The sequence below is a fragment of the Tinamus guttatus genome, unplaced genomic scaffold (genome assembly GCF_059628265.1).
Source record: "Tinamus guttatus ecotype Peru unplaced genomic scaffold, ASM5962826v1 Tinamus_guttatus_pri_ptg000403l, whole genome shotgun sequence".
Classification (NCBI taxonomy): Eukaryota; Metazoa; Chordata; class Aves; order Tinamiformes; family Tinamidae; genus Tinamus; species Tinamus guttatus.
The window spans coordinates 767422-779975 of NW_028288937.1; the positions used below are offsets into that span (position 1 = coordinate 767422).

General features: G+C 36.5%; 1 protein-coding gene across 1 annotated transcript in view; it reads left to right on the forward strand.

Annotated features, from left to right (window-relative positions):
* The first annotated feature begins 1906 nt into the window (after nt 1–1906).
* Nucleotides 1907–12554, forward strand: part of LOC104567582 (protocadherin Fat 4-like) — a 42123-nt gene continuing 31475 nt past the window's right edge. Inside the window, exons 1-11 of the mRNA XM_088531279.1 lie at nt 1907–2215; nt 3930–4001; nt 6435–6595; nt 7817–7861; nt 8258–8356; nt 8697–8786; nt 9592–9702; nt 10186–10302; nt 10978–11068; nt 11607–11719; nt 12036–12209. Coding sequence (XP_088387405.1) covers nt 2146–2215; nt 3930–4001; nt 6435–6595; nt 7817–7861; nt 8258–8356; nt 8697–8786; nt 9592–9702; nt 10186–10302; nt 10978–11068; nt 11607–11719; nt 12036–12209 — 1143 coding nt within the window. The 5' untranslated portion in view covers nt 1907–2145. The remainder of the gene's footprint in view (nt 2216–3929; nt 4002–6434; nt 6596–7816; nt 7862–8257; nt 8357–8696; nt 8787–9591; nt 9703–10185; nt 10303–10977; nt 11069–11606; nt 11720–12035; nt 12210–12554) is intronic.

Consider the following 12554-nt stretch of genomic DNA (forward strand, 5'->3'; position numbering starts at 1 on the left):
TAACTCTACAAGTAGGATTAGTTTCCATAATTCTGTTTTTAGAAATATCTATATGAATGTCCTGCATAAATGCCCCCTTGATATACTGGGAAAATTACAGTATATCTTGCTGCCACATCTGTTGAACTGGCAGCAGTGGGGAGCTGAGCCTGTTTGCTCAATGTCTAGAAATCTTTGATAAATAACTAGAATTTTAAATTCAGCCATGTCGTTTTATTTTTCTTGGGACACTTGCCATGTCACAAGAAATGTAGACCTAGACTAAGTGTAGAAAACAAATCATCTGAACTCTGGTCAGGACCAAATTCCGCTGTGAGTCACAGGCGCCAAGGGCAGGAGCTGTCAGGCTGCCCTTCCTTATTCTGGCCCTGGAACGCTGTTCCCTGAAACAGCAGCTGAGCAGGAAGGGAGAATCAGCTGTAAGAGCCCTGAGTTGCATCTGAACAGCAGTTTTCTTTCTGTGTCTGCCTGCAGGTGACCTTTGGCTGAAGTTCACCTCTCTGCAGGGTTTTTGTACAATAATGACCTACCTGCTTCAGCCACTAGGTTACCTTTCTCATGGGAGAAACACTGAGGGCAGCAGCTTCCATAGAATCATAGAATGCTTAAGGTTGGAAGGGACCTCTACAGGTCATCTAGTCCAACCCTCCTGCACAGGCAGGGTCACCTAGAGCAAGGGTCACCTAGAGCAAGTGGCACAGGACTCCATATCTCTCTGTGATGCCTCTTACTGCCTGAGGTTCCAACAACCCTGAAGCTGCTTTTCGTTATGGCATTTGGAAGTAGGTCTTTGTTCAGTCCGTTGATTCCAGCACATGAAAAATATCAATGTTTAAGAGGCTGCATAAACTACTTTTTGGTAGAACCATCATCTTACATTACATCTGGTCTGCTGTGATAGCATAAATACACGTGATGCCATTTGGTGAATGAGATCAGGAAATTTCTCTTACGAAAAACTCATTCACACATGCACACACGCTCTCTCTCCCTTTGTATCTTTTTGTCCCCACAAGGCATTTTGTGTCTAGATTTTTTTTCTCCCTGCTTTGCTGCAAAGCCTCACTAAGGGGAGCCAAACACCCTGCCTTAACCTGGCTCCAGTAACAATGTTCCTGAAGCCCCAGCTGCGTGGGGCCTTTGTTCAGAAGAGTTGGTGCTGTCTATTGGATTTCTCTGTTTTTTTAACCCTTTTTGCTTGACCTGCTCCCATGTTGCCATTGGGATTACATAAGGTTAAGAAACTGCAAAAATACTTTTTTTTTTAGTTATATACCACATTATTATTTATTTTCTGTGTTTCCATTCAAGCTATAGTAGTTATGTTTGTATCCATGGTGACAAAACAAGTGCTAGCACAGATAGGGAAAGACCTTGGTCTGGCAGCCATTTCCCTACTGCTGATGAGTAGTCCCTTTGAATTAAAGGCATCTTTACCTCAAAATGATTGAAACAAATTGTACGATCAGCTAAATCATTTGGATGCTTTGAAAGTATCCAGGAAGCTTTTAGTGTTTCTTTTTGGCGGAAACTTCACTGAAGTGAAATGTTTTAGCTGTTTGCTACACCTTTTCTCAACAAATAGTGTCTGTAACATACTAAGCGTATAGCATATATATGTTTTTATAAATGCTATTTTCCCAATAGGAATCCTCTATTTATTGCTTGTCAAACACAATTGTGAGGAGATACTCCAGCACTCCATCAGATAAAAAAGTGCAGGTTCCCTAATAGACGATAACCCGTTTAAATTTCTTTCCCAGGGATTATATATGTTTCTCTCATATAGGTTTGGATATATTGTATGTACTAAGTCTTTTAAAATATTTGTTTTCATATCTGCATGGATTATTAAAGATAATCCATGCAGTCACTTGTCAAGAAACACAAAAAGTGAGATTTCCTTGTTGGCTTTTTTTTTATTGCCAAAAGGAACTTTGATCCCTGAGGCCGAGATAAGCGTGTTATGTATTTCGTGTATTTCTGTCGAAGTCTCATTATGGTCTTCTGGTTTGTTCTCACACAAGAATTCCTCAAGATATTATTAGGAAATTTATGATATGCCAAATGATTCTTTACGGATATTGTGTATGATAAAGGATCATCTACTCTTGCCTTCAGTAGGATATTTTCCCTGCAGCACTCATGGCACTTTCTAGATCTCTTGTTTTTGCTTTGGTCAGTGGGGTTGTGTTCGTCTGCCTCAATGCACAAAGTAAGTCATTTCCATTTTTATAAAAATTTGTGAGTCTGCCTTTGTCGTTACTGAAATAGAATAAATTAATTCATATAAATTCTAATTGTAGAAGTTTAAGATGCATTTATTTGCGGAGTGCTAGAATAACTTCTCGGTGACAGAAAATAATCTCCGTGACCATGAAAGTGGTGTGGATTTCAGGGGCTCAGGCATCCCAGGTCCAAAACCACTGTTCTTGTATGTACAGAAATTTATAACAAGTTCTCTTTGGATTTTCAGGTTATTTTACATCTGCAGCAGTTATTAAAGAAGACATTATTAGGCTGAGATTAAGTATGAGGATGAATAGTTGTGAAGCTGGGATCCCTTGACATCCCTCACGCTGTTATTTTGTTAAATGAGGTTGTGGTAGTTACCGCTGCTGTATCTGGTATTTGTTGTAATGAAAGCGCTCCATTAAAAGTCCTCTTCTGTGTAATGAGGAGGAGACTTTCAGGCAGTGAGAACTACACCATCCATTACCTGAATCTGGAGAGGAGGAAAGGTATCTGGGTGCATAAGCTTGAGGTCTTAACATAATTTAATTCTTCAGACTTTCTAAGGAAAGAGCGCAGCATTTCAAGCAATTCCAAGCTTGCAGCTCTCTGATCTATTTCAATAGAAACAGAAAGCTGCTCTCCAAAAGAAATGTTTGGATATTGAGAGCTGGAAACAGAGAATCAGTTTCACACCAGCAATTACTGACTGTTGAAGTGTTCTCTGGGTTTTTGTTCAGTTACTCATCTACAAATTTGCTCCCTTATTAACGGGTGTGGTGCAAATGGGAAAGCATTTGCCTATCCAGTTAAATAGCCTGCTACTTCACTTTCTAACTGTCCATTTGAAAGTATGGTGAAGATCACAAAGGATAAGAGTGGAGGCACTCAGCATTAGTGCAAATTCGCATAAGACCATGAGTATCATGAAGGTATCCATAAGAATATTGATTGTGCTGTGACAGCTTCACTCAAAAATTCTGGTCAGGGAAGAAGGAAAACATCTGATCTGATTTCTGTGTGTCTGTGCTCTAGAAAAGAGCTTATCCTGTGTTGTTATAGAGGGAAATTAGCCACCGAGGAACAATAATCCCCTTAAAAAGCCACTTTTCAGAATAAGACCACATTTCAAAACTGCCAAATGCTATAAAAAAATGAAGGGGAATAAGTTTCAGGTAAACCAGTCAATGTCTCCTGAATAGTTTTGTGTGTACAGATTGCACAGAAGTAGAAACCATTTGCAAGGCCCATGATATGAATGTAGTTTCGTTTATGATTTTGCCTGTGGAATTCACCATGTCTCAGCAGGTAACAAACGAGCAGTAGTTCATTCTTATCAAACAGTAAAACTATAGTTTCGCTCTGATCAAGGTGCAAAGGAAGGACAATTCTGTAGGTAAACATTTTCTTGTCATTTTTCGTAACTGCTTTTTTCAATTAAAAGTCCTTCATTGTGTAGTTTTTGAGTGCGTGTAGCTTGGCATCAAAACACTGCAGTTTACCTATTCCAAGAAATGTTTCTGTATTGCTTTAACCTCTGAAAATGATGTCCACCATGAAACCACCATGATCATAAATGTCTCACAGATTAATTTTAATTGGTATATACATCTGCTTCATATAACATAGAGCGAATATCCTTAGAACTAGTACAAGATACTATGTTGCTTTTACACTATTTTTCCTTACTTTTTTAGAAATCACAACTATAAACTGTGACACAACACCCAACATACTCGTGCTGTCATCCTTTCTGGATGAATATACAGGTAAAACCATTTTTCTATCCTAGAATTATCTGATTTGCTCTCTAATGTGCATAGTATTTTGTTGCTTCATTTAATCTGTATATTTCATAGTAAATAAGTATTATTAGTTAGTTTACAATAATCTTCCTGTCTGGATGGAAGTCTGCCACTTGGAAGGGTTAACCTTAAATTTATCCCTACATTTGCTACACTTCCTTAGCCTGGGTACAAAGTATTCTGCCTTGGACACAAAACCCCATACTGTGGGGGACTATGGTGACTTGCAGTGACTCTGAGTGAGTTCAGTGCAGTGCAGAAGAGTAGACTTTTTTTTTTTTCTTTTTTTTTTTTTTTTGCATTTACATTGCAACAACAGAACAGAGAATAACTATCTTCTCTCCTCACTAACCACGGAGGTTGATGTTGCTATGACGTTCCTAGCTTAAGCGTAGAGCTATTGTTTATGTCTACACAATCTGTTAGTGGCAGCAGTCAGGATTTGACTTGCTTAGTTCCACAGTGATGCTGCAAGGCAAAGACTAGAGCTGTAGCCAAAGGAAGCCCTGCATGATAAGGGGGCATCCCAGGGACCTCATGGAAGTATCCAGGCTATGTATATGCCAGGCCTGTGTAGGTTACGTACATATGCGGGCAATACTCACTGCCTCTGGATTTCTGCAAGATGCAGAAAATACATATGACACAGGGCACTAATTTTTTCCAGCCACTGTAGAAACAGTTCATTTGAATCTGCAAAGGCATAGCTGCCATGTCTGACTTTTGAACGGGAATAGAAAGGAAAAGAATCTCTTTTCACCCTGACTGCTACTCATTTAATTTTGAAGAGGCTGAGAAGTGGCTTGGCCCTTCTTCTGTCATATCTATGTGTGTAGGCGCTGACATAGCTATAATGAGTGAGTAAAAAGGTCTGCTGTACAAGTGGCTTCAATTTGTACCCACACATTTCCTTCTTGTCGGACTGTGGCTCTCACTCCTCTGGTCAGGGTGTTGCTCACAGGGCATCTGCTTCCTGTTTTCTCACCGTTCTGGATGGACAGTTTGATGGCGTATCAGGAAGCTAAGATGGATTTTTATTTTCCAGGAACAAATTCTTCTCAAACAGTCTCAATAACGCTGCGCGCAACAGTGTGATATCTCATAACACTGTGCCCTTGAGATACAACGTAATCGTTTTTTTTTATTCTTACTGGCTTCTGACTGGACTTTATCCTTATATGCAATGAATAGTCCTCTATCTTCAGGCGTGAGAGCCTTACAGACACTCCTTGCTGTAGATAACAAGAGTCTCTTCCTTGAGAAATTTAGAGACCAAGACCATGAGTCCGCACTGGAATCTGGGGATGGGGCCATTACATGAAGGCATTACTAGCCTGCTGTAGTAATGATGGAGTATAAAATGATGGAGTAAGTAGGAAACTTAACTAGCAAGTTTCCTGAAGATCACTAGAAGTGATTAAAATGACAGGAAATATTTTGGAAAGGAGAGGGATTTGCAATCCGTATAGTATGTTCCATGAAATAGATACATAATATTTTATAAACACACGTCTCTTGATAAATATGAGTAAGATCACTTTAAATAAATGAATAAAGCTGCTAGTAATATCACACTAGCTAGTTTAAAGAACATATTTCAAGCCCTCTTTCAAACATGGATTTTTAATTTAACCAAACAGGAAAGACACTTTAATATGAGTCATGATAATTGCAAGTAAGTTCTAATATTTGCAAGACAATAATTCCTAAATGCGTGGTTGTAGAAAATTGTTTCAAACATTCAATTAACATTTCAATATTTAGTGTTTCAGTGCTTCATATAGGAGCAGATTAAAGCATAGCATTAACGCTTGACATTCTGTAGCAAAATCACAATTTAATAACAAATAGTAGGTTGGGGATATGCAGTACAAGCCTGAATCCGGTTTCACACTGAATTCTCTTTCCTTGATGAAGTCAGGCAAGAGATGAGAAAACCCTTACAGGTGGAAAATACTGAAACACATCCCGTGCAGCCCTGCCTAGCATCTCAATGACTTTGATTTTGCTCTCTGAGCAGGAAGTCAGGGAACAAATGACAGAAATGGGGTCTAAATGTGAAAATGAATTTTGCAGCATAGACCCATCTTCAGGAAGTGATGAAAACTGAAGTGGAGATTATGCCATGTTTTTTTAATCCTAGGCATGATATCATGGAGAGTAAATACATTGAAAAGTGGATTCTCCATGGATTTTAAAATGTAACAGTACACTTCTGTGCAGCACTTAAGGGGGCTTAGATAAATATCTCATTGATTGGCTGAAAATGACAAACTGATATAAAATCTAACCAAAAAGTATTATTATTTGTACTGTACCTAGTTGTCAATACATTTGAAATGAACCAGTGTATTCTTTGTCTATAAATTATTTATTATTATTATTATTTTCTTACAGGTGATATAGAATGGATTACAAATATTCCATCCAATGTAATTTTGACGTTACAAGAATATATTTTCCCTGAACACTTACAATATGTGGAACTGCTGTATAATTCTGGAGATAATAATGCAACAGTGAGGACTCTTATGCCATTGGATGTTGATTCTATTGAGGTATTTTTTCACTATGTGTAAATCCTAAATATATTTTTTTGACAGATGACAAAAAGCAACACTGAGGCATAAATTTTAAGTCGTCATTCTCCCATGGTACTGTTTGGTATTCCAAAAAAATTGATTCATCAGAAAGTACAACATAGACTTCAATATGTGCCTTTCAATAAAACCTTGGTAAAATGTCTTCCATTTCCTATATGGAAGGACTGTAAGTTAACTGTAAACTTATCTGGGATCTTATAGTCAAGATGTTTCTTTCTTAAACACTCATTGTTGCTTGTAAAAAAACTGTGTAAATAGTTAGTTTAGATAGTTGTTACTTTTATTGAAACTTATATCTCAATAACATCTAAGTAATTTTGTCGGAGTGAGATTGATCAGATATAACTTGATAAAGGTGATCCTTTATCATGTGAGCATTTGAAGTATTTAACTGTGCACAAGAATAAGTCCACGGGCGTCTGTTGGTTGATGCATGAAAGGAATCAAATGCAGGTCCTTCTTCCCAGCCATGACTGCTCTGAAGGGCTACAAAGCATCTGTAAAGCCACAGTAATGTTTTTGATCATTGAAATTGTCTCTGCAAATGCAGATGATGTGGTTCTGCTGAATAAGTGGAGACCATTTTTATGGACTTAATTTTTTCAGAAAGGCACTGTGCTAGACAGAACTGCACTGTACATATTAAAAAAAATTAAGACTTCTACTTGATGAAGAGACTTTACATTGCATTTCTTTTTTGGATATTTTACAAATATCATACTGGATATCTATTTCAAAAAATATTCCAAATGGATTAAAACATTCTCTTGCAATTTTATACTACTTCTTATCCTCCTTACTCATATTATTCTCCCATTTCCTGTAAATTTTCTATCAGGAAGAACAGATGGGTGCATGGATGGTGGAATGTGGATGGGTGGTTAGCAACCAATCAAAAATGAGAATTGATTATCTCACAATTGATATGTTGTAGAGTATAAGAGAATGTAATTTGGTGCAACCTACTGAAATCAGAAAATCAGCTGAAGTATGCCCGTTACTGAATCACTGTCAGCTTGGAATGGCCTGCCTGAGGATTCTGGTACCAGAAGTTGTTCTGGAACATTTTACCGTTTATATGTATTTACCAACAACCATATTAGGAATTCATAGATAATGCAAGAAAAAAAATAAATGTTTACACACATTATTTATTTCCTTGCTTGTTTATTTTAGACTGACCATCTCTTTTATGCTGTTGCTTGCAAAAGGATTGGAATGGTAAGTCAAAGGCAGGCGTTATCAATTTTTTTCCTCTACATTTTATGCAAATTATTATTTTTTGAAATATTATCTCATGTAAAAGATATGATGTAGGAAGTTATTGAGTGTTTTACAGAAAAGGTGCAAAACGGAACAAGAGTTATTATTTTGAGAAAACCCAAGGTAAATTTTTAAAAAGTTAATTCAAGATTACTTTTCATAAGCTTTCTGCTCCATTACTGGGAAAGGTAACCTGACTCTTTGACTACAGAGTATCATGTGATAAATGTTTAGAACAAAAGGGATATCTCTTTGAAGTGAAGGTCTTATTTATATTAAAAGATTAAATGTTAGCTATATTTTCCACAGCTCCCTGATTTCATTGCTAATACGCTTTTTATTTCCTTTATGAAGTCTGACACGATAGAGAATGCACGTGATTTAATCCTACAGGATGTAAATGACAATTCTCCAGAATTTCTACAAAGTAACTATAGCGCTTCGGTATCAGAGGTGAGATAATGGCAAATGTTGATATTTTTATTGTGATATTATTTAATTACTTTTTGGAGTCAGAACGTGTACAATTCTAATGCAGCCACTTAGATATAACATGATTACATGCCTGCTTGTGTGACTTTTCTACAACCTAGCATAGTATGGAAAAGAGAGACTGGTCGGCATGCACAGCAGGAGATGCAGAAGGGATGGATTCTTCAGCTATCTGAACTCAAATGGAAAAGTGAAATAATTTACACATGCCAGGGAGGTGCCATAGTTTTTCTGACAGTAATAAGGAGGGAAGCCAGAAGAGTTTTGTGATGGAACATTTAATTTTGTTTATTTTCTCTAGGCATCTGAAGTAGATTCCACAGTTATAAAAGTGGAAGCTCAGGATAAAGACCTGTCACCTACGTTCAACCTCATTATTTACAGTCTTTGGGTGAGTACCTGCTGTTTGTCAGGGACTGTGAACATTAGTCTACATTTCGTACCTAGTACAGACTTGAACATGATCTACAGTGTGCGATTTTACACATTACAGTTATTGTTGCAAATGTGCAAAATGTTAGTGTCAGAAGGGGCATGCTGCTTTATGGAAAATATAGTTGGACCAAAGAATGACTGTAACGATTCTTACAGTCTTACAAACAACAATTCTTACAAATTCTATTTTAAGTACACAAAGACTAATATTCATCTAATGAAAACTGCAATCTGTGGTAATACATCACTTTATGCTACCTGACTATCTTTTTCAAGCCATCTAGATCTATTTATTTTAATCTACTCCAGTCCTTTACCATTAGAAATGTGAGAGAAGGAAGCACCCCCAGAAGCTGAGAATGTTTTTTATTTTTCATGTTGTTGAAGAAAGGGAAAAAGGTGTGTTGCTGTATAGATTTCGGTTTTCAAGGGGAGACTACCTAATACATAATCAGTTGTACAGTTTTGTTCTGAAAATATGGAAATAATAAGGCATGAAATCTTTTCATATTGAAACATCACATTCCACACACTTTTTCAGTACTCTGGGAGCTTTTGGATGAAGAGCGTGTGAGTTTCCAGGTAATCAAAAGAATGTGGAAGAGATAATAGAATCTGATGAAGAGGATTAAAGTTTTTCATTGTGGTGGTGTTGGGAGCTTCCTTGTCCTTTATGAATAACAGTCCAATAATGAAGGTGGCAACTGAAAAGAAAATGTATTTCATAACTAATTATATAAAATATATGACTTTTTTAATAGGGCCCAAACTCTGATTATTTTTATATAAGGGAAGGAGATGGGAACGTCATGGTGAAACAACCTTTGGATTACAACAAGATCAGTGTTTTCAATTTAACAGTGCAAGCAAAGGTATGGTATAAATATGTGTATAAATATATATTTCTGGAATGAAGCACTTCCTCTGACAGCAAAATAAGACACAGAATAGAAATCCTTCCAATTTCATTGCCTCTTTCTGACACACAACACTTGAGTTAAAAGAAGAGTGAGAACCAGAGTAGTTCTGCAGTGATCCTTCCTTTTATGCAACACCCCAACTTCCAGCAGCATACAACTTCAGAAGTTTCCAAACCAAAAGTTTCATCTGCATCTTTTACGCTTAATTGTGCAAGATGAAAATTTAATGAACTTATTAGTTATCTGTTAGACCAATTTGTGCTTTGAAACATGATGTTTTTGTTACCAGTTGTGTTGTATTAAAAAGATACTTCTGTTTATCTCAGAGCAGTTTCCTGGAGTTAGTGATTTACTACTTTTAACTAAAACTTCAGGTCTGAACATGGCTCTTGTATTAACGTGTTTTCTTATTTTCTTCTTTTTATTGGGATATAGGAAAGATTTGGAACCAACAGTGGAAATGCATCATTACTAATTAATGTACGGGATTATGACACGATGAACCCCTATTTCAGTCAGTCAGTGTACAATGGAACAATCGAGGAAAACCAGGTAAAAGCATTTTGCTGAATGCTACAAATATAAAAAGCATATTCCTGTCCAGTGTGTTTGCTCTCAAGGAATCTTTGTCATTGAGCAACTTAAGATGCTTTAAGGAAGGATTCTTTGTTCTGAGCTAGCTAGTGAAATTTATGGTTCTTAACTGTAGATTTCCAAATATGAGGCAAGCAGGCTACATATTACATGAAATATAAGGCTTTCTGACACAAAAACACAAATCCTTCTGCCATTTGAGAGGAGAAAAAAAAATTCCTTTGTCCATTTCAAAATAGTGTAATTTCTTTGTACTTCATTATTTCATTACAATCAGGTAGGCAAAATAAGAATCTCAGCTGTGATCTCTGATTTATATGGTGTTGTAATATTCTTTCTACATAGGGGGAGGGAAGGTAATATAATTTGGGGTGGAACGTATTTAACTCTGATTTCTGTATTTATTGAAAAAAATATCTCAGACTAGCATTACTAGAGTAACATGCTCAAATTAAAATAATTTAATAGTAATTTAAAATCATTTTAATGGAAAAGATCATGGAAGAGAGGTTTTTTTGATCTAAGTAATCAAGCATATATTTCTTATTTTGTCAATCAAAATTGCAATTTACTTAATGCACACATTTAAGTCGATGTGTATATTTTTAAATTAATGTTATGTACGTTTTCTAGATCGGTCCTCTGACTGTTCTCCCAGAGGATATATTAGCTAAAGATGGAGACACAGGTATAAATGAAAAAGTGCTTTACAGCATCAAGCTAGGTAAGATCCTTTATTTTCTTCTGCACACATGCATTCAAGATGTTACTTGTGATGTCTGTACTACTGAAGTGCAGTGTACAGCCAGTCAATGTCCCAGCCTTGTACATCTTCACTACGCTACTTCTTTGCAAACTGGATTAACTTAGTTTCCGTGACTATAGAAGGGCCTCAAGGTTTCAGAAGCGTGTAGATATTTTTAACATCTCCCAAATAAACAATTACTGATTCAAAGTGCAGTAGAGTCAACATAGTGTTTTCCACTTGATTAAAGGATTTCAGTTCAGGACCATCTGGAGAGACTAATTTCATGGGGAGATATGTCGCCTTCTGACAGGGACACTAAAAGACCATGAGATGCTTAATTTGAGAGCCCGTGTTAGTGAATTTCCTAAGAATTATTTCAAAGACAAAATACTGGGGATCAGAAATGTCTGGTAATTTTTATTGTGGCTGAGGATCATCCAGTCATACGAAGGACAGATCAGGTTTACAGTTCTGGATCAATCTCACTAACCCATTCTGTTTTGCTGGTTTTCAGTGAACCCTGTAGTCTACAGCAACACTTTTTCAATCGATGCAGACACTGGAGTACTACAAGTAAATACTGCAATTGACAGAGAAGAATGTCCATATCTTCTTGTTGGCATTGAGGTAGTGATAATTTTGCAGCTCATTGTGTTACTACAGTCTAAATTTCATCAACTCATGTCAGAATCTATGTTTAGTATTAATAGAATTAATAGCTTAGATTAGTAGTAAAATAGTATTAATAATATTTATTATATATTTTTTCATAGTAGTGGTAGGGGGGCAATTGCTGCCAACATTCCATTGTGCAAGTCATTTAAAATACAGAATAAAGGAAAATTTATTTCAACAAATGTGTCACGTCATGTCATTGTACTAAGGTAGAATGGCTCAACGTTATAAGGATACATAATTTACAGCTATAAACTCTGTTTTCTAGGCAGCTCAGCAAGACAATAATCTTAAAACAGCTGATGCAGTAGTGTTGGTTTCTATTGAAGATGTGAATGACAACTCTCCAGTATTTTCACAATCAAATTACAATGTCTCAATTCTAGAAAACTTCCCGGATGGGATGCAAGTTCTTCAAGTAACAGCTACTGATAAAGATGAGGTAAAATTATAATATGGTTATGGGTGCAAATGTTACACTTCTGTAATATATGATAAAATGCATTTTGCTTTATGTAGGCATAGTGAATAGTAGTGTAGATTTTTCTTCTGATTTCCTCAATTTAATAAACCAAAACACACTGAATTTCACTTCTTCGAGGGGGAGGATATGGCAGCCAGAGATTAAATTTTGGCTGTCTTTGAAACTCTTCCAGTTTGCAGAAGTTGCTGAACATGGAAGTGCAGAAGTGCAAAATGGACACAAAGCTTTTAATGTCCCTCAGCCTGTGTTGCTCTCTCCTCTCTCTTTCTGTGGAAATCAAAATTTTAATTAAATGAGAAGGTT